This window comes from Pseudopodoces humilis, chromosome 27 (assembly GCF_049639895.1).
Source record: "Pseudopodoces humilis isolate 2021_Gansu_Grassland_sample_001 chromosome 27, ASM4963989v1, whole genome shotgun sequence".
NCBI lineage: Eukaryota > Metazoa > Chordata > Aves > Passeriformes > Paridae > Pseudopodoces > Pseudopodoces humilis.
The window spans coordinates 96041-117729 of record NC_142226.1 but is presented as its reverse complement, the minus strand read 5'-3'; the positions used below and the strand labels follow the sequence as shown (position 1 = coordinate 117729).

The 21689-nt window shown below is 53.7% G+C and overlaps 2 protein-coding genes across 4 annotated transcripts in view; both read right to left on the bottom strand.

Moving 5' to 3' along the window:
- Positions 1-9194, bottom strand: part of EPB41 (erythrocyte membrane protein band 4.1) — a 90871-nt gene extending 81677 nt beyond the window's left edge. The window contains exon 1 of one of the 3 annotated variants that reach the window (XM_014258623.2): positions 9149-9194. Coding sequence is in view for 1 of the 3 variants with exons in the window: in XM_014258601.2 (XP_014114076.1) it covers positions 240-280 (41 nt within the window). In the remaining 2 variants the exon portion in view is untranslated. Of the gene's footprint in view, positions 1-239; positions 404-9148 lie in introns of those variants that run through there. The other 2 variants (XM_088067560.1, XM_014258601.2) reach the window with 2 other exon arrangements.
- A 1315-nt stretch (positions 9195-10509) lies between these two features.
- LOC102113954 (CCN family member 2-like) lies at positions 10510-20238 on the bottom strand. The gene is made up of 5 exons (XM_014258596.2): positions 20115-20238; positions 14233-14446; positions 13842-14093; positions 12655-12863; positions 10510-12463 (listed from the first exon to the last, which is right to left on the bottom strand). The coding sequence occupies exons 1-5, from the start codon at positions 20175-20177 to the stop codon at positions 12152-12154; spliced, it is 1050 nt and encodes a 349-aa protein (XP_014114071.2). The 5' UTR covers positions 20178-20238; the 3' UTR covers positions 10510-12151.
- Positions 20239-21689: the final 1451 nt, after the last annotated feature.

Sequence of the window (21689 nt, the reverse complement as noted above, 5' to 3'; positions counted from 1 at the left end):
GCTGGGGGCTTCTTCATATTATAAAATACAGCAATTTCCAGGCCAACTAACTGCTTTTCAATATCCAAAATCGTCACACACACACAGACAATAAATCATGCTGTTTGACAACAACCAATGCTCCAGAATTTAAGACAGAATAAACAGGCCAGTTCATTATTTAAATAGGTCCGATCGTTAAGTCAAAGCAACTTGTTTCAACCATTTCCACCCACTGATCTAACAAAGCAGGTACTTACCCAGAGATGAGACCGCCAGCCCAACCACACAGGTGAGACATCAAAATCCATCGTGGGGCAGTAGATAGAAGAGAAAAAAGAGACACTGGTTAAAAAGCAGTTCCAGCTAGACACGGAAAACCCAGGCACCCACCAGAAAAACCCCTCGAGCCCCAAAGCCGAGTGCTCACACTTGTACCCAAGTGAGCAAGGCAACAGAGCCAACGCCAGTATCTGACTCCTCCAGAAGCGAAGGTGGAACCGGACGTTCACGGTCAGCCACTTCTCAGAAATGTAAACACCAAGTGGGGAAGGAGAAAAAAAACAACCAAAAACATCAGCTCGGCATTATCTAACGCTGATAATAGAGTGAGCAGTGAGGCAGACACCGCATGCCTGCCAGCCTCCGGGGCCAGGGCACAGCCGGGGCTGCAGGAGCAGCGAGCTCCGCTGCGCTGGCCCCGTGCGCCTCTGCGCCCATCCAGCTCCTCCGCACTTCCAGAACTTCTCGTGCAAACTTCGGCAGGGCTGGACACAGCCCAGCGCCGCCGGGCCCGGCTCTACAGGGCTCCTACTGAGCCCTCTAGTGGGCTTCAAAAACTCCACAAAACACCAAGAGCCTTAATTTAATTAACACTCGGCCAGAGGCCTCTAAACCCTAATCCTCTCAACAAAAGGATCATTAACTAAATGAAGATATTCAAGAGAGCAACGGTGCTCCCAGCCGCGGCAAGGCTGGCTGTGTGCTCCGCTGGGCACGCACCCCAAATTCAGCCCATACGACAGCCCCACTGAGGCTGCAGGGACCTGCCTGACGCCACCCAGTCAAGCACTCATAGCACAAGTGCGGCGTGATGCCAGACTAAACCGTCACCCTGTCGTGCCAGAGAATCACAGAATCATGGAATGGTTTGTGTTGGAAGGGACCTTAAAGCCCATCTCATTCCAACCCACTGCCACAGGCAGGGACACCTTCCACTAGACTAGGAGAGACGGGCACAAGCCCATGCCCATCCTTTGGGATGCACCTTCATGCCGACAATCCCAGTGCCATCATCTCCATCAGGACTGAAAACACAAACTACTGAACCAGGAGAGGAGCTGGAGCACCATTTGGTTTTTTTAAGTGTTATTATCCAGCCTGGATGCAAGTAGAGACCAGCTCTCCTTTCAAGCAGCAGCCTCAGTCCCTCAGCTGAAGGCTGGGAAAACACCTCCACCTTGCCCAGCCCTGCCAGTACGAACAGCACGAAGGGCTCTCCTTACCAAGGAGTTAGGGTGAACCTTGGCAGAATTCACAGCACACAGGGTGCCGTCATAGAAAAGCCTTCACAGTCAAAGGTTCCCGGCCCACATACCTCACCCCAACGGGATCGAGATCTTGCTCTTTGCCGGTGGCTTTCTTGGAAAGTCACCTCCAGCTTCAGAGCCACACAGAGGATGCAGAGCAGCTGTGAGGAGCACATCTGTTAGACAGCTCATTAGTGTGGTGAACAGGAACAGCTGAGCTTAATTACAGGGCAGGAATCACTCCCTCTGGGTTTGGATACCATCAGCAGGGCCACGCTGCCCCACAGGACAGGCATCCCTCAAAAGTGCCCATAGCTAATGTCACCTCTGCCCATGTTGAGTGGGATCCCAGCTGGGGCTGTAATGGTCTGCAGAGCCTCAGGCTCCAAACGTGAGAAAACAAAATGAGGAAGAATTCAGATGCTGCTTGCAGAAAAAACTTCTCTGCCAGCAGCAGCCTGCACAGGTCTGGCGATGCTAGTCCAGCTCACCTATAGGCACTGGTCCCCTAATTTTGGTGCTGTGTGTGAGCACCCCAGTCTCCAAAGCAGCTTTTGAGGCTCAAATCGAGCAATTCACCAGGACAGCAGTGGTTGCTGGTGGGGTATACCCCAGAGGATGCCACAGCCTGGGCAGGGTTTTTGGGATGGCCAGGAGATGCTTTAGTGTACTATCTCTCCTCAGACCAACACAGCCTTCCCTGGAATCTCAGCCCTCTAGGATGCCAGCCAAACTGATCACAGACCCTCCATGTTTGGGACTGAATGCTGGACAGCATTTGTAGAGGTTTCCATTTTTAGTCTTTGCCCCTGTCTCCTCCCTGCATCTCCTCAGGATGTGCCTTCAGAATAGAGAGACACATCAATGCCTCCTTTCCCAAAGATGCAGGAACAACTGCTCCCAGAACTAATGAGTCTGTCCTGCTCTGACCCAGGGCAGTTTTCAGCGTACACAGAATAAGCAGTCTTCTCTATGTTCACCTCCTGGGAAAATCCGAAGAGCTCCCATCTCCCCAGCCTGGGAAAGAACACAGATGGTCACGGAGATTAACGCGTACAGAGAATTAACCACCCTATGCAAATGAGCTTCAACCCGGCGCTGCCAGGTGGTTCGAGGTCCAGCACTTGGATGTGATCATCATGGCTTGCCGAGCTCTGGTAACAGCCTGGTATTGACCATGACAGGGGCCAGGAACCTGAGCAGGATGGAGACAGTTTATAGGGAAGGCAGAATGCAAACTGCTGGAACCAGGCAGCTGCCGAAATCACATTCACCTCACGTTACAGCCAAAGAAAAAGCAGCAGTGCCAGAAACAACCCTGGTCAGCAGCAGCACAGATTAATTCTGCACTTGGGTATCTCGTATGTTCCCACTCAAAGGTAGTTCAGATGGAGCAAGCAGTGCTGCAACTACAACATGAGCCATCTGTGGCTCTGCATGCTGCTCACACAGCACCAGGCACCCACAGGATGGCAGAAGAAAAACCATAGTGGCTCCTGCTGCCTTTCCTAGAAGGCTGAAGTCTTGGCACCCAGCTGAGGCATGGGATCTGTCAGCACAGCACACTGAGATGGACCACATAACCTTCCCAAGAAAGGCAGGGTTTCTCCAGGATACCTCCTAGGGAGGAGCTGCACCTCAAACCCACCAGCAATTGGTTTAAGTCTTATTTCATCTTTCCTCAAAACCATTTCGCTTTCCTTTAACACTTAAAAAAATTCCAACAGACATGGACATCTTGCTCAGCCAGTGCCCAGCTGGCAGTGGATCCTTAGGGCCAAGTTTCAGGCCATGCCATGATGCAGATGACTGCGTTTGCTATTAAAAGCCTCCGCTCTGCACCCGAGGAAATTCTCAAGCAGTGCTGACCCTGTCTGCCAGCCTGTGAGCTCTGAGCAGCCACAGATTGGCAGAGACCAATCCCGGCCATATGGGAGAGGTTCACCTCCACGTCAGACACGGCACCTCCAGCACAACATCAACACAGACGCACAAAGTCACGTTACAGCTCAACGTGGCTCTGTGCCGGGCTGTCATCTTAACATCTGCCCTCCCTTGCTCCCACACTCAGTGTTTGAGTTCACCTGGGGGCAGAGAGGCAACTTGTGCTGTCCTGTCCAATACATACCCTCAGCACAGACAAAGAGCTCCCCTCAAGTGCTGAAGAGCCCACAAGAAGCTTACCCCATCTCCGAGGGGTTTTGGAGAGTGGATATAGAAATACAAGCCTCTGGATGGCTGGCACTATCCAGTGAGCACCTGAATCACTGCAGCAGCCAGAGGGATCAGGTCATGGAGGTCACTACACAGCTGCCTTTACACCCTGGTGATGCTTTGAGGCATCAGTCCACCCCACTCCCCGCAACAAAGCTAAGAAAACACTGAGTTTTCCAGGCCCTAAGGCTCAGAGCTGCCCCATAGCTGCCCTTCACTGCCTTGTTCACAACTACCAGATTGCTGTAATGCCACTGCAGTCAACTCTGAAAGCTCCCAGTACACGCCAAGCCTCACATCCCCTCCTTAAATCCAGTCCTGGTCAACTGTGGCCAGATGTAATTATCTACATGAAAGGCACTCAAAGCCACCTCTAATAAGAGAATGTATTCAGGCTGGGGTTCCTCCTCCTCTGCTGCTTTCCAGGGCTCAAAAACTTGCCTCACATGAAGTGGACCAGCAAGAACTTCACCTCAGTCCTTGTTACAAAACCTGCCTTTCCCAGGAATGGAAGGAGAAGTCAGGTTTCTCAGTCACCTATTCACAAACGAGTAGAGAACATTTTAACAGGATTTGTTAATTTAATTGAATAGCACACGGGGGCTTTATTTGTGTTGGCAAAGGGCTTTGGGGTGAGCAAATGGAGGAGCAAAGGCAGGCCCCATGCCCCAGAACACTTGTCAGGAGCCATGAAACATGTCCAGGTCAAGCCCACAGCCTTACACAGGCCAGGATGGGCCTGGGGTGGCTCCCACAGCCTCAGCATCCTCCCACGGGGGTTCCCAGATGCTCCAAATCACCCCCCAGGAAGTCACCACCAGGGTTGACACAGCACAGTAAGACACCCCAAGTTCACATCAAGCCTCTTCTCCTAAAATCTGCCAGTGAGCAGCAGTTTTGGAGCCTTCCTGGAGCCTCAGGGTCCAACTTGAGGGGGTTGAGACAGCAAAAAGCTGTTCCAACATGCCATTTGTGACCTCACACAGACTCCAAATCAGGAGCCCAGACAGTGGCTGTGTGAGCCCTGCCCACAGCGCCCCATCCCCATCTGGCAGTCCAGGATTTTCTCAGGGGGCATCAGGAGGGGACTAGACACCAACCATACTAATTGGATAGACAGAGAGTCCTGCAGCCCTACAAAGCTGCAAGCAGCTGCTCAGAACCTCTTGTGATCCACAAAAATAGTTTCATCTACAGAGCATGTATTAAACACCACAAACACCCTTTTCTTCCCTCTGTGCAAAGTGCATTTTCCCCTCACTGCAGTCCCAAAACAAAATCCAGCCCAGCAGATCAAACCAAGAAGTGTAGCAAACTTTGAGCATGAACAATAGCGGGAGGATTTTCCAGACCTTCAAGCTTGTTTGGCAAGTCCCAGATTATGTAAAGCACTGCCATTGTTAGGGAAGCCATGCCCTATGCCGGAGCCAGCTGGCACCACACACCCCACCCAGCACCGCCTGCAACGGCAGTGGGGCTTGTGCAACACCACAAACTCCTTCCCAGGCACTTCCACTGCAGCAGTCACTGCCTTTCATTTTACACCTCACTCTTTCGTGATTAATCATCTCCCCAGGGTCCGGGTTTTCCAGCCCATCCTGCCCAGCTGTTTGATGGCCTGGATGAAGAGTCTCCTTTGTGTCCACAGGGTGGCTTTACTATGGCTGTGCCCAGATGTGAAGGATCCCCTTCCATGGCTTAACTAATCCTTGGCTTTTCTGCCAGTTGGACGATGCCAGAGGGCTGGAGCGCTTATCACTGTGCACACATCCTCTGGGAAAACAATATGAGAGCCTGCACTCATTCCACATTCAGCACCCAGCTAGAAAAACCCCTGAAGCAGGCAGAATGCTAGCTGGCATCCCTGGTACCCGGCTCCACACATGATCCATGTCCCTGGCAATGGCCTCGCACATGGCCCCAGCGCATTTACCTAATTAAGACTTAATGAAGTAGGGAGATCTACTGTGGGCCTGGCAGGTGAGCAGATGTGCCCCCTGAACCTAGCCACTGCCAAGGAAAGTGCACTGCTGTCTCCAGGGTGAATCAGCAGGAAAAGCTCAGGCCGGGATGCTCAGCCCTGCAAATTCCAGACCCTGCTGCTTTCTCAGTGCCAGGGATGGAAAATGCTCTGGTCATCAGCAGCCTCTAGTGGGGAGAGGTGGGCAGCTGTGGTGGCTGCTTTGGCCAGACCCCAGAGCCCCAGCCAGCCCACCCTGGCTGCTCTCACCAGCTCAGAAGGGGATGGCATGACAAAGTCCCGATGTCATGGTATGGGGGACCCAAACCATCATGGCTTCATTGGAATAACCGCTGTGTGAGACTGCTAGTCCCAGGCTAAATAGGGACAACCAGCTGCAACCCCTCCTGGTGAATCCCAACTCAGAGGCTCACACAAATCACTGCATGAAGCAAAACTCATAAAAAGGACAACCAAGACATCCCTCTCCTTCTGGCAGCTCACTGAGAGACACCTCCAGGCTAATGATGCACAAGTCCACCCCCTTCCCAAATCACACCTCCAACCACAGCATCCAGCATGGCCAAGAGCCAGTTATGACCCTAATCTTCCAGCCACCACAGCCTCAAGCCTCTTCCTGCAGCTATGAACACACAGGTGAAACTTCTTAGCAGAGACAGGTCAATTCCTGCTCTCTGGGACAGGGACCACCTGCAGCCTGCCTTACCCTCTGGTTTTTATTCTGGGAAATAGCTGGGGAGGGAGCTCAGAAAAACCTTGCTGTATATTAAATCAGTGACATAATTTCAAAGTGCCCTCCCCAGAAAACAGCTTATGCTTTTGCCTTTTCTCTGAGAGATCCTCTCCCTGACATTGGCTCCAAAAGGACCATGCCAGCCTGGGGGGACACGCGGTGCAGAGCGATGCAGCTGCAGGCAATTCCGGCAGCTGCCAGGCTGTGCGTCAGGAAGAGGGAGCCTCATCCCAGCAGCACTGCTGCAGATGAGAAGGCACTTTCTCTCCTCAGCAGGTTTCAAACCTTCTCAGAAGGCCTGAAGTTTCTGCTAAGCACGAGGAAAAGCAAAATGAAGGGACAGGAGAGCCCCACATCCACAGAACATGGGAAGCAGTTTGATGCACAGATCAACTTTTTGCTGCTGCTGACTCACCATTATCATCATCACAGGCAGAAGCAGTGTGTGCCCCAATTTTAACAGAGAAACTAAGGGGCTGGCAGCACCAGAAGCTGGAGGAGACCCACGTCTACACAGGCCCCAGAACTGGGAGAGGAACTGTACTCCTAGGGGGATGCAAATTGTTCCACAAGTTTCAGCTGCCTCCTCTCAGAAACAGGGATGGTGCAGCTGCACCACCACGGCACAGTGGCCATGAGCAGGGTAATGGCTCAGAGGAAGCATTAACCCAAACACGGAACCCTGGTTCCACCCCAGCTCCGGTGCAAGCTACTCCCATGGACTAGCCAGGTTACTCTGGCAGAAAGAGGATGCAAAAGAGACCTGACTCTGTCTCTGTCCTACAGCTGAATCTGTGCTTCCACTAAGCTTCAGGAAGGAAGCACAGGAACGTTCTGGGATGCACCTTGCAAGAACCCAACTTGCTCCCGTGCTCCAGGGCAACTTCTGTTCCACGGGGCAGCAGAGATTCCCTGCACCACCAGCCTTTCCCATGCTGGCCGTTTGCTCCGGCTCAGCTGTTCCCGCTGCCGGGCAGCGGCAGAGCACGAGTGACACGTGCCAGTGCCGGGGGCCGACGGGGCACCCCAAACCTGGGCCCAGCAGACCTCGCACAGCCTGACCTCCCGCAGGGCACGTGTGACCGACATCAGCCCCCGTACTGTCTGACCCCTGGCTCAGCCTCGCAGCCCCACCACAGCCCCTCCTGCTCACACAAACCGCACAGCAAGTGTTGGTTTTCCCCATGCGGGCGGCTCGGCGTAAGGCAATCCTCGGGCGAGGAGGCGGCTCCCGGCAGCGCCGAGCCAAGGCACACCCCTCCATTGCAACACAGCCCTAAAGATAGTCACTGTCCCCCGCTGTCCCCTGCCATCCCACCAGCCGCTCGGACCCCTCCAGGAAGTGGGGAAGGCAGACGCCAACGGCACGGACTGACGAGCAGGTTCACCAGCCTCTCGTCCAACCACGACCGCAGAAGGGCGAAATTCAGGAGAGGAAGAGATTGCAGGAACCGCGGGGCACGCCGCACACGAGTCTGCTTGCAACATCAGCGCAAAATGGCCCCATCGAAGAGGGAACGTGAAGACATCGACCCCCTCCTCGGCGCAGGGAAGTCAATGGGAGGTTTCAGCGCAGCCCCGACCGGCGCCGGGACAGGGATGGACGGCAGGAGCGGCCCCGCGGCCCCGCCACTGCCGCCGGCTTTGAGAACCGTCCCGGCGGGCGCAGACGGGGTCTCGACGAGACATCGCGGCCGCCCCGAAGCCACAGACTGAGCTGCCGCATCTCGGGCACAGCCCCAGGAACACCGAATGCTCCAAGAACCAGAGCTGGATGCCAAAGCGGGAGCTGCCACCTCTTAGGAAGGGTCGCTGCCGTGACTGGAGGGGACCCCAATCCCCGAAGCTGCACCTGCCTTTGCCCCTCCACTGCACCAGTGGAAACAGGAGCACAGGGGGAAACATCCGAGTCCCAGGGTTGGTACTCCCCGTGAGGCGGTGCCCCATCCACCTCCTCAGCATGAATCCACTGTGGGTGGCCCTCCGCCCCACATCCTCCCCCGCAGCCCCACTCAGAGTCTCTAGAACAGCCCTAAGTGCAGCCCATTCCCCCCAAACCCAGCCTGACCCTACTGGGGATCCCCCCCACTCCAGAGCACCTCACTTCCCTTCTACCCCATAGGCTTCCTGACAGCGCTGCAGTCTCCCCTAGTCTCGCTCAGTCCCTGAACATCCCCCATTTCTCCGTAACCCCCCTGCTCCACATCTCAGTCACTGTGGGTCCCCCACACCTAGACGGACATGCCCATCCCCACCCCCTCCAGCCCTTGAGCACCCTAAAACACCTCACATCCAGTTTGACCTCTACGGGTGCCCCTGGTTCTCGCAACCCCAGGTCACAGGCAGCCTGACCCCACCGGAGACCCCCCTGCTTCACAGCACCTCACGTCCTCTGGCAACGCTTCCACTCCATAACCAGCCTGAGCCCCCATGTGCCTCCACAGCACCACAACTCCTCCTACACCCCCGCAGCCCATGACCAGACTGACCCACCACGGGTCCCTCTCAGGAGCCCCAAATCCTCCAGAAGTTGCCTGACCCCTATACTCTGCAAAGTACCCCAGGACTTCCACAGCACCCCCGCACCCCATAACCTGCCTGACCCCTACAGTCCTCCCCCTCCCAAAAAAAACCCCTCTCTCGCCCCAAAATAGGCCTGACACCCAAGGAACCCCCACTTCCCCCCGTGACCCCCGGCCTCCTCCCGCTCACCGGGGCCGCCACTCCGCTCCGCTCTGCTTCTACCTGCACCGCCGGCCCCGCCCCCTTTGACGTCACCCCTCGAGCCCCGCCCCTTGGCCGCGCCCACTGGCTGCCGCCCCCGCCCGCCAGCGCGCGGAGGGGGCGGGGCCAGCGCGCGCCGCTGCAGTGGGCGGAGCCCACAGGTGACGGGCGGGGGCGGAGCCAGGAGATTCCTCCCAGCCCCCGTGACATCATAGGCCCGTATAAGGAGAAGGTGCCCAACGGGTTCCCCCCGCGCCAAGGCAGAGCCCCGAAACCGGCAGAATCAGGGCTTTTGTAGATTTTTTTTTTTGCTTATTTTCACTATTTTCCGAAGTTTTCTTAGGGAAAACCCCGTCCCTGTTGGCGGCTGGAGGAGCTGGGGGTGTCCCCGTCCTGAGCCCACCGCAGGAGGCCGGGGCCGGTAAGGGCGGCAGGGTCACTGAAGTGCCCCCAAACCCGACCCCATCCCTGGGGCCACGCCCGTGTTATCGGTGCCGCGCAGGCGGCGGCCGCGGAGATAAGCGGGAATAGGGCCCCGCGAGGACGGGGATGCAGCTGGCGGCAGGATGGAATTCGCTTTCGTCTCCGCTGGCCTGGCGGTGGTGGCCCCGCGGTGGCACTGGCTGCTGGCTCTGGGCTGCAGTAGGCGGGTGCTACCCCGGGTCACGCTCAGGAGCCGGGTCCCCACAGCACCCCTGGGGCCCCGCACGCCCCCGTACCCTGCCCTGGGGCTGGGGTGTCCCCATGGGGAGGCTCCTGGTGCCACCTAATGGTCACCGCCCTGGGGACACTGGCGAGGACCGTCACCGTATGTCCCCTGCTGTCTCTCCCAGGGCCATTGCAGCCCCCAGATCCTGCCCCGAGCTCAGAACCTCAACACCACGCAGCTCAGGTGTGACAGGGGTTTGTTCCCCCTCACCCGCCCCTCGCTGGAAGCCCTGAGCCTTCCCCAGTGAGGATGAAGTTTTGGGAGCAGGAAGAACCTCTAGGCCGTGCCGCGGTGCAGGAGTGCGAGAGGGGGGAGTCCCTGGCTAATGTGATGAGAGGGGGATGAATCCGTAAGCTGTTAAGCCACTGCAAAGCCCCTCGTGTTCTGGCCCTGTTATCACCAACTTCTGCTCACATCTGCTCCCAGGGCTATTTTTAATCTGGTATTAAGGACTTGTGGGTCCTTCAGCAGGCAGAGGGGGGCTCTGCTTGTTCCCCCTCCAAGCCATGGAGGGAAGAGCTGTGTTTTGTGGGCTGCAGAGGTGCCTGTGAAACACTAACATCAATCCTGCTGCTATTGGGAATGGGAAAAGAATGCCCTGTCACCCCCCCAACTTCCAGCACCCAGCCATCAACTCTCTAGAGGGTCCCAGCACTGGGGAAAGGTCAGAGGTGGAACCAGGCAGGAGCCTCACACAAAGGGATGAGTTCAGGGATATAAAAAATAAAGAGATATTTATTAGCATTGAGTAAAGTACAACCTCAGCATGGTTTGAGGCTCAGCAGCTGTATGAATGGCAGGAGAGAAGCTCAGAGAGGGGAAACAGCCTGAGCAGGGCTGTGCCAACAAGGTCCTGGGACTGTACAAAGGCCTTAAAACCAGAAACAACATCTGATAAATTATTTACAGTTCAAATTGATTACAGGAGAGTGAAGGCTCAGAAGCTGCAGCAGGCTAAGAGAAGGAGCAGATGCTGGCATGGGACATGGGCCCTGAGCTGGTGTGTCAGCAGTCTGGAAGTTCAGGGCAGCAGCTGGGGACAGCTGGGACTGTCCCTTGTCAACAGGTTCTAATTTGGGGTAGGAAAATGTGGTGAGGTGAAGCCTTGGGGCTGTTGCTCCTGCCTGTCTGGAACAGGAATTTTTCACTATTTCCAGTGGTGATAGGCAGGGATGATTTAAGGAACAGGATCAGGTCCTGTACCTGGATGTTTCTACTAAAAATCAGAAGATTTTTCCACACTAGACAAGACCTTAGCAGTCCCACTGAGCTGCCAAGGTGCTGCTGGACATACCACTGGCACTGGCTGCTGATGGCCTTTCCTGGAGCTATGGGCTGGCAATGGGACCCTTAATGGCACAGAGACTCTGCCAGGTGTGTGGCCAGGAGGGAATCCCACCCCTGGGGACACCAGTGCCGACAGCTCCCTGTGGCACTGCCCCAGTAACTCCAGATGGGATCTGCTCCATTTACAAATATGAGAATTTCTCTTGCCAGTACCTTAAACTCTCCAGGGAGACTGGAGCTGAACAGTGTTCCTCCTACTTACAAACATCCAGAGCTGAAACAGCTGCAGCCTCACTGTGCATGTGTGAGCCCTCTCCCACCCCAGAGCCATTTCTGACAAGATTAGGAAGAAATTCCTCCCTGTGAGGGTGGTGAGACCCTGGTACAAGTTGCCCAGACGCTGTGGCTGCCCCATCCCTGGAAGTGTCCAAGGCCAGGTTGGATGGGGCTTGGAGCAGCCTGGGCTAGTGGAAGGTGTCCCCATCCATTGCAGGGGGTTGAAATGAGATGAGCTTTAAAGTGCCTTTCAACCAAAACTACTCCACGGTTCTATGAAATGCTCATCAAGGCACTAAAAGCTGCCCAGAGCAGCATGTGCAGGGGACACATTTTGGTCTGGCAGCCTGGTCCACCCCCAGTTCATGCTAGAAGAACTTTTGGGGTCAGAATCAGGAATTGTGCTGTGGGCAGGAGGCAGGCAGGAGCCACATGACTTTTCCACTCTCCCTTCTGGCCAGGGGGGAACACAGATCAAGTTTGCAGCTCAAGCTTGCTTCTGGTTCCTTCGCTGACCTTCGCACCACTGTGGGTGGGGGTCAGGGGGCTGGGGCAGCTGGGGCTCTTCCCCCTCAGCTCGTTGGGAAAACCGCAGGGACCACTGGTGTTGGAATGGTGCTGCTGTGGAAGGCTCAGGGGGAGAGGCTGCACTGGCCCGGGACACAGCCACAAAAGCACTGCAGAGCCCTCCTGCACACCTCTGACCTGGCAAGACAGGGCTATTGCTGCTCAGTCTTGACGTGGTCTCCGATCATCCGACGATGGTACGTGGCCAGGAAGATGTCATTGTCTCGAGGGCAGTCGTAGTGGCAGGAACACATCTTGATGAACATCATCTTCCTCTGGAAGAAGTCTCCCTCAGGGCAGCGGAACTCCACGTCCTTGGTGCTGGTCAGGAACGGGGTGCAGCAGCGCCCGTCCGAGCAGCTGCCGCAGAACCGGGGCCGGTAGGAGCGGGTGCTGGTGCATCCCGAAAACTCAAAGTGGAAGCTCTGGCGCTGCTTTGGGGTCCGCACACACTTCTTCCCCTTCTAGGGAGAGAGCAGGTGGATTAACATGGACGTGACAGGAAAGGTGCACTGAGGCCTGTGCTCTGACCCCATCGCTGGGCAATGGGACACAGAGGAAATGGAAGCACAGAGCAAATCCTGTGAGCCGGGATCATTCCCAAGGCTGTCCCCAGCATTTGGGGTGCCGTGTCCCCTCTCCTCCGGCACCATACCTTGATTTTCTCCATGGAGAAGTTGCAGGGCCGGACCATGCAGAGCCGGGTCTCCTTCTCCAGGCGACACTGGGGGTTGTCATTGGTGACGCGGGCAGAGATACCCATTCCACAGCTCCGGGAGCACGTGCTCCACTCCGTGGTCTGCACCAGGCAGTTCTCCTGCAGGTTGTTCAGCTCTGGCTTGTGAGCTGGATCCTCCCTGAAAACTGAGCCATGAGGAAGACACACAAGGCAAGGCTCAGGGGCTTTTCACAAAAATCAGCAGCTCCACAGCTGCTACCAACTCAGTTTAACACCTCAGGAACAGCAGCAAAGGTCTGGTCCATCCCATGAGATTGGCCTCTCAGCAGGAAGGGGATGCTGGTGAGCAGGGGCCATTTCCTACACAGCTCCAGCCAGGTCTGCTGTGACACTTCAGGACACAGGAGCCTTCCCATAGCACCACTGAGGTTTCACTTTGTATAGGGTCTGCCTGAGCTGGAGTTGATGTTCCCAGAGCAGCCATTCCAGTCCTGTCCTCTGCAGTGGGAGCTGGAAAGGTGTTGGTAACACACCAGTGTTACCCACCAGTGGCTACTGCTGGGCAGGGCTGGCACAGCATTAGTGATGTCTCTCCAACATTCCCCCCTCATCAAGGGGCTGGGAGTGGGCAAGACTCGGGGAGTGGACAAAGCCAAGACAGCTGACCCAAATTCACCAAAGGGATATTCCAAACTGTATGATGTCAGCTCAGATATAAAAGCTAAGGGAAGGAGGAGGAAGGGCAGGAGGGGGGAATTCACTATTTTCAATGTTTGCCTTCTGGCACAACTGCTTCATGTGCTGAAGCCCTGCTTCCCCAGAAGTGGCTGGACACCACTTGATGATGGGGAGTAAAGAATAAGTCAATTTTTTTTCTTCGCTTGTGCACATGCAAACTTTCATTTTTGCTTTAGTAAACTGCCTTATCTCAACCTACAAGTCCCTTTCCATTTATTTTCTCCCCCTTGTCCAGCTGAGAAGGGGAGTGATAGAGAAGCAGGGTGGGCTGGACCTGGTGTTTAGCTCTGTAACCCAACACTTGGTACCCACCCCCACCATGATGATGCAAAAAGCCACCACCAGCCCCAAATCAGCTGGTGCCCCAAATCCACCCCTCTTTCCCAGTAAACAGCTCCCAGCCCTATCCCACGTGCCCCACTGACCTGCCATGGCTGTTCTAAAGTGGTTCTCCTCACTGCCCTCCTCACACACCCACTCCTCACAGCACTTGTTGTGGAACTTCACCCTCCGGGGGTTGGGGCACTCTGGGGATGGCAGACGCAAGTCGTCGGAGCAGAGCGGGATGCAGCCGATGGCCCCGTCCATGCAGATGCACTGCAGCTTGCACGTGGGCTGGAAGCTCTCCCCGTTGAGGTAGATCTTGCCCAGCAGGTCACATGTTGCACCCTCATGAGCTGAGGGAGGAAGAGGAGGAGAAGGAGGAGTAAGAAGAAGTCTGAAGCATGACACTGGATAAGCTCTCAGGAGGTTCTGATGGGTGTTCTGGGAGGCACCATGGATGAACCACACAAGGACAGAACCTGCAGCTCTCACCTAAGCAGATCCCACTGCCTCTGTGGATTTTGGAGAAGTCACAGTAGAATCCCTTGTGATGGTCACAGGGCCTGTGCAAGGAGCAGAGGTCGCCCAGCTGCCGGGCACACACCTTGCAGCAGCCACAGGCATCCCACACGTGGCTGGTACCCGCAGGGCACTGCAGAGGCTGGGAGGGACACTGGCATGGGAATGTGCAGGCCTGTGGTTCTACCTGGAAGGCAAAAAAACATGGAGAGAATGAGTCTTCCGCAAGGCAGCTGGGCAGGGAGAGGCAAAACACGGCTCTGCTGCAAGCACAGACACCCCAGAGAGAATGGGGACAGCCCTGCTGCAGAGGGGTGTGTGCAGCTCCCAAGGGCTCAGAGGACTCATGTTTTCCTCATCCCTATTTCATCTGGAGCTCAAGGGGAAAAAAGCAAAAAGATGCCTCTGGGAAACAGGGCCAAAACAAACAGGACAAGTCCCCAGCTCAGAGTCCCCAGCACAGCTGACCCTCCCTGGAAGCAACAAAGTAGTAATCATTAACAGCGAGAAATTCCACCTTTTACACAGGACAAATATCAAAGCCTCTGCACCAGCGTCAGACCCAGTGGAAGCCGGAAAAACAACGTGCAGAGCAACAGGATTTGCCCAAAGCCAGGCAGTGGGACTGTGGGGATGCTGAAAACCAACCCAGAAGCTCCTGAGTTTCATTTTGTCCCCTGCATCTCACACTTCCCTCCTTATTACATGTGCCCTCTCCTTTCCATTTCTCAAGGAACACAGCATAACCAACCTTCCCTGGGACCTTGTGAGTGCATAGGTGCCCCGCTTTGGCAGCATTAGATTCTCCTCTATGAAGTACTTCTAGTTCCCTTCCCAAAGCCAAGTGGGGACCAAGAAGCTGCTGTGAGGAGGAAGAATTTAAGATTATCAAACCAAGAGGAACATTTTGCAGAAGAGAGAATCTACGCAGGAGAACATCTTCCACTTTAACCAAAGTGGAAATAAGCAGCTGCACCTGAGGTTCATAAAGTCTTGTGTGGCTATGTTAAACTAGAAACGGGGAAAGTGACAGTTGCTAGGGAACACTGAGGTCAAGACATCTGTCAGGGATGACAGTAACTCTGTATCTGGTGATAAGGAAAGAGGACAGAAGTAAAAGTTGGGACTGGACAGCCCTTGAAACCCACCCTTAGCTTCATGACACTTCAGACAATAAACAGAGACCAGGCTACAGCTGAAGCAAGGTTACCTGCTCTGGAAAACCCAGATGTGTCCATCATCCCAGTCACTGAGTGTGTGCCATCCCTGTCCTGCATCAGCTCAGAGCAGGAGCACCAGCTCAGCTCTGGCTGTGCCCAGATTTGGACAAGATATAATACCCTGACTGAGGACAGTGCAGAATGTGTGGTCTCCAGAGATCCTCTGAAACCTCCTCAGAAACATCAGTCACAGCTCCAGCCTAGTTCTCTGTTCAGATCCTGCCCCTCCAAATTCCCCCTTGCCCCACTCCATGCACCACTCCACTATTCTGGACACGGCTTGTCTCCCACCCAGGGCTGACACAACCCTGGCACATGGACGATGCCACCAAAACACTCTGGGATCTTGCACTGCTATGATCAGGGTGGAGAGGGAAGCATCCAATGGGGCAGACCCCTCACAGCTCTGTTACCACCCCAGGAGGGCAGCAGCTGAGTTGGAAATAGCCTTGAGGGCAGCAGGGAGGGGGACACACACCTGGAACAGGTCAAAAAATGTATGGTGTTATGGCTCTGTTTGCACTTGTCAGATCCCATCCAGCCCTCACTTGTGAAACAGCTTCCTTGGATATTGTGTCTGTTAGCAATCACAGTAGGAAAACTTCTCCAGCTGTTCTGACTGATTGCTCTGATTTTAGGTCATGTGGGGTCAGAAGGTGCCGACTTCTTTGTACCGCTGTGTCACCAACACAGCGCTTGTGGGACTGGGATTGGGCTAAACATTTCCTCAAAGTCATGGAATATCCCAAGTCAGGAGGGATCCACAAGGATCATGGAGTTCAGCCCCCGACCCTGCACAGATCCCCCAACAATCCCACCCTGTGCCTGAGAGCATTGTCCAAACACTCCTGGAGCTCCGGCAGCCTCGGGGCCGTGCCCATTGCCTGGGCAGCCTGGGCAGTGCCAGCACCCTCTGGGAGAGAACCTTTCCTTAATATCCATCTAAACCACTCCTGAAACAGCTCCAGCCATTGCCTCAGGTCATCCCAAGGGGTGAGTCCTTCCAGAGTCTCCCTGCTCAGCAGGAATCAGCATAATTCTCCTGGATAACTCCTAGCACAAAGTATTTTGGAAACAAGCCTCTCCAGCCTGCAGCCCAGCTGCTCCCAGCCGACTGTTCTGGAGCCACTCACCAGGACCTGGCATGTCCCAGGAATCAATTCCCAACTGCTGAAGTGCATTAAAAGGACTAAAAATACAGAAATCTTCCATACTTTTTTCCATGTAGGCAGCTGCTGGAACTGCCAAGGAATGTGTTACTCAGTCCCAGATGAGTTGAGGGGGGTATGTGAGATCACACAAGAGACAAAGCATTCCTAACATGGGATCTATATTAAGATGTAATCCTTGCACTTAAGAAAAAATAATGGTAACAAGCATTTTCCAATGCAGTGTCAGCCACAGGCCATAGAAAGAAACACTCCCAAAATAGCTCTCTCCCTGAAATCCAAACCAAAACAAGCTCTTTTGGGATAAGAGAATGCAACAGCTTTAAACCCAACTGAGTTGTCTCATCCCTGGCAGTGTCCAAGACCAGGTCAGACAGGGCTTGGAGCAACCTGGTCTAGTGGAGGGTGTCCCTGCCCATGACAGGGGGATGGAATTGGATGGTGTTCAAGATCCCTTCCAACCCAAACCATTCCATGATTCTACAATTCTGTGTGATTTCTTTTCCACCCTCATTAATCATTGCTGGCACTAGTTATTTCCTTAATAACTTATTTCCTTATTTCCTTAATAACTCATACACATAAACCAGCCCACCTGGTTTTACCTTCTGTTCACAGCAGCTTCATTTCCTAATTGTATCACAGCTGCTTTTCAGCAGGAGAGCATCTGGGTTCAGATCTGTTAGATCTGGGTGACCCTGCACCCCTCCATGCTGTACCTCAGCTCCCCCAGCCATCAGCTCAAAAGCCCAGTTTGTCATGATTTTCAGGACCCTTCTAAATAGTCCCAGATGCTCCCAGCAGTCAGCTCAGATGTGTCTCCCTCCATCGCCCAGGCGGTGCTGGGGCTCCTGTTTGCTGGTTTTACTGCCGAGCAAAGTCAGCCCGAGCTATTTATAATTCCTGTTGCTCTCCTAGGCCTGGTAGAGGAGGGAATGAGCTGGAATAGGGTTTGGTTCACACACACCCAACAGCCAGAGCACTGAAAAGATGGCTGGCCAGGGAGGCTCTCAGGTTGGGAATAGCTGGGAAAAGTCAATCTTGAACTGACTTCCTTGAGCTCTCCATTACTGAATTTTCTTTCAGAGAGGCTGAATAGTGGGTTACATTGCTTTTGCATATAATCCACTTTGCACCTTTCATTCTGCATTCTTTCCAAGGGCTGCTTCTTGTTCTTCTGCCCAAAGAACTGTCCTGAAACTGCCTCAAAGAACTCCACAAACTGTTCCCAAGATTGGATTGGAATTCAGGGTTGCAGACTCAAAGGTACACAAAACCCAACACTTGCACATAACGTGCCACTGACCTGGGTCTAGAGGGATTCAACTCAGAGAACATTTCATTTTCTTCCCTCTGCAGAAAGGGCTGCCCCAAAACGGACTTCTACCTTCACTGGGCATGCTTCTGACTTCAAGTTCACTACAACCTTGACCTGCCTTCTGTTGAGGTTTGCAGAGCATTTCTGTGAACTCTGAGAGCAGCAGAACAGAACCAGTGTCAGAGATCAAGGCCATGGATTTAAGAAGGTTCTAAAGCCTGGAAGGCTGGCTCACCCTGCTCCTGGCTTTGCTGACAGCTCTTGCATCCATCACAAACACTGTGTGTGAAGCTGTGGGACTCCCAGGAACCCTGAGTGATGGCCAAGTCATCCCAGAAGTGCCAACACTCAGGCCAGAGGATTCTCTTTCTCTGCTCCATTGTGTTCTCTGCCTCTGACTCCCCAAAATCGTCTGCTCAGCTGACAAGCCAGAACAGGCTCCCTCCCAACTGCCAGCACCAAACCCAGTTACCTGCAAGTAAGAAAAACTGAGAATGTTCCTCCTGTTTCATATTTACAGAAAACCTCTTCCCCTGCACCCTCAGGAGGGTATAAGGACGGCAACATGAGCTCCCACCACTGCAGCAGGTCTGTAGCACTGTCTGGATTTCTCATTCCTAACCAATGTCCACAGGAACCCAGGGAACCAGCTAAGGGAGCCAAACCAAAGAGGCTGCTTTAAAATGCGTTTGGGCTCATGACTGCACTCAGAGGACAGGGAAAGATGAGTTTTGAGCTGAGCTGGGTGTTTGCAAAGAGCTTTGGGACCCAGGGGTTAATGCTGCAAGGTAGAGGTGATATAATAAACACCCGGCTGGTCTTTTTTAGTGCTTCAAGACTAAGCAGCCAAAACACAGCTATTAATCCTTCAAACTCCAAATGACTGCGGATAACCTCTGCTCTCTCTCCATCTCAGGCTCTCAAGGGGCCTTCCTACAGCTGCTGCAGCACATTGTACAACAGCTCCTTTGGAGAGACAAGAACCAGTGACCCCCTTCACAGACAGAACATGGGAATACGGAGACCTGCCCAGGATGAGCCTGAACATAACTCCCAGTAATCGTGGAGCTACTCCCACCTCTGAACAACACAGGGGAGAGATTCAGGAGTAACAGCTCTCATTCCTGCCTCAATCCAGACAGCATCACAGAGTCATTAAGGTTGGAAAAGACCTCTGAGGTCACTGAATCCAACCTAATGCTTAAAGAAAGTCAAAAGTCACATTTCTAAGGCATTTGGCATGTTTAGGGAAAATCACCGGTCTCAGAGTGGTAACCAAGGGTCGCAGTGGTGGGATTGCTTGCTATTGTTTATATGAGCCACATGATGCTGCCAAAGCTGAACCACAGCAAGAATCAAGACACTCACCCCAAATGGCAGCAGATTCCCTTAGACTGCAGCCCAGTTCATGTTCTTGGCATGAAAGGGGCTGGCACACACTACGTACTGCCAGGAGCAATCCAACAAACCTCACCAACCAGGAGCTGATTGCCTTCCTCACCAGAACAAGCCCTGCAAGGGGCACCATAAACCAAATTTCACTGAGCCAAAAAGCACTTACAGCAATTTAATGATGGCAGTGATGTGCCTGATACTGCTGGCATAAGAGCAGCACACAAATGTCCGAAGAAGAATCAGCTGCTCTGTCAAGAACTTGTATTAACAGGAAAAGAGGCACGAATCCTGCTCTGGAGAGGCTGCAGTCTAATTTTCCCCTCAGGATCACTGCTTTTGGGAGCACACGGGTGGATTCAGTGACAGCTGGGGAAGGATGGTGATGGTAAAGAATTGGGATATGAGACTGTTACTCTTTGCAATGACATAATGACATAAATAAATGACTGACTTCCCCTCTCTCTGCTCTCTTCTCCCACCTCTAGACCAGGGCCGATTTCTGGCTTCCAGGAGTGGCAGGAAACAAAGTCCATTCCCACGTGCGAGGAGCTGAGACCCGAGCACGACACATGTTACAGACCCCAGCGCGGTTTAGTTACCCAGCACGTTCGCATCTCTCTGCTCCCAGCCCAACCTCCCTCGGACGCTCGGGAGCAGGAGGCAGCAGGGAAGAGTCTCTTAGCCCGAAGCCTTCGCACGCATCGAAGCAAGAAGCTGCAGCGGCAGGCAGAGCTGCTGCAGGGCCGTACGTACCCAGCCAGGGGCGAGGAGGAGCAGGAACAGGGTCCGGGTCACTGTCCCTGACTCGCCAGGCATCCCGAGTACTGGCAAGAGCGGGGATCCAGGCTGCCAGCGACTCTCCACCACTCCTTCGGAGTCTCCCGTCTCTTTGGAACAAGTTGTGCATCAGCTTCTCTCTAAATATCCTCTGGAAGGGGCGGGCCCCGCGCTGAGTGACAGGCTGGAACCGAGCCCAAAAGGGTGCAACAAAAAATGCCCAAATTCCAGGGAACACGAGTGGATTCCTGCGGCTCTGGCGGTATGGGGCTGCCACCGCTGCCTGCAGCTTGGTTACTTTCCAGGTGGGAAAAATCAAACCCCGGTAAAAGCAGGATTATTATTTTTTAAATGTTCCTCCTTCTACCTCCAAATATGAAGCCTGGCACATCTTTCCTGACACAGACCTTTCTCTACCTTTCCCTACTTACAACAGGTCCTTTTTGGCTGCAAGAGCTGAGAAGTGATTAAACAGAGATTTGTGGTGTTCAGAGTCTGAGGAGGAGGGAGGGATGTATAGTTCGGTGCTGTCAGGTACCACATCTGGCTGTGCATAATCTGTCAGCTCTGGGGAATGAAAGTTTCATTATTAGAAATCCTGCATAAGGAGCTGCTTATTTTACAAGGCAATGAAAAGCTCCTGGATGAAGGTTTTTCATAAAGGACATCAGTTCCCCCAAGTGCTTTCGGATGGATGCAGGATCTCACACATCTTTATCTCAGGTTATGATCCTTTCCATTTGCTGCTGAAATACAGCACCAGGCTTGTGCACAGCCAGCATGGCAGACCTTTAGAACATGAAAGAGTTGTTTTGTGTGTTAAAGAGTCGTTTTGTTTATTCCCGAAGAGCAAGTGAAGCGCTGCCATGGAAGGAGGAGGAGTGCAGCAGAGGGCACTCAGTCCTCACTGGCCAGGGTGGGACAGAGCAGTTGGGCTCTGGGCAGGAGCTTCTGTTTGTACGGAATGACTTGAGAAAGGTCGAGCTGTTCCTTAGGGTCAGGGAGCTTTCCCGGCGAGAAGTGGTGCAAGGGATGGTACCTTCTTTGGGCCAATACAAAGCAATACAATACAGGCACCGGGCAATGCAGCCCCAGCATATCCTCGTCCCAGCTGAGTGCTGGGAAACGAGACAGAAGATGAAAAAACACACAGGAGTTGTGTAGTGGGATATTTAAATTCAGTCTCCTTCCTTCTTGCCTCCAAGGTAGGGAAGTTTAGCTGGGAATCAATCAATTAGTATCAGAATTGATATCAGGCCATATCAGATTTCCAAACTCAACCAGCCTAGGAGTAAAACAAGTCTCTGTATGGGGCAGGGATGAGTTGGATTCAGACCCAAGCAGGGACCTCAGCCAGTCATGTTCAATCTAGAAAGCAGACATATCACTGGTCAAGGAGCTGGGCAGTGCTGAAACCTCAGCCAATGAATTCTCTAGACCCAGGAGTTTTGAATGGACTATATAAGTGAGTTCTGAACAATAAATGAGGTTGTTTGTCTGATGAGCAAGAGGACTCGAGTCGTGGATTTCTGTCTCCCCACCCACGACTGA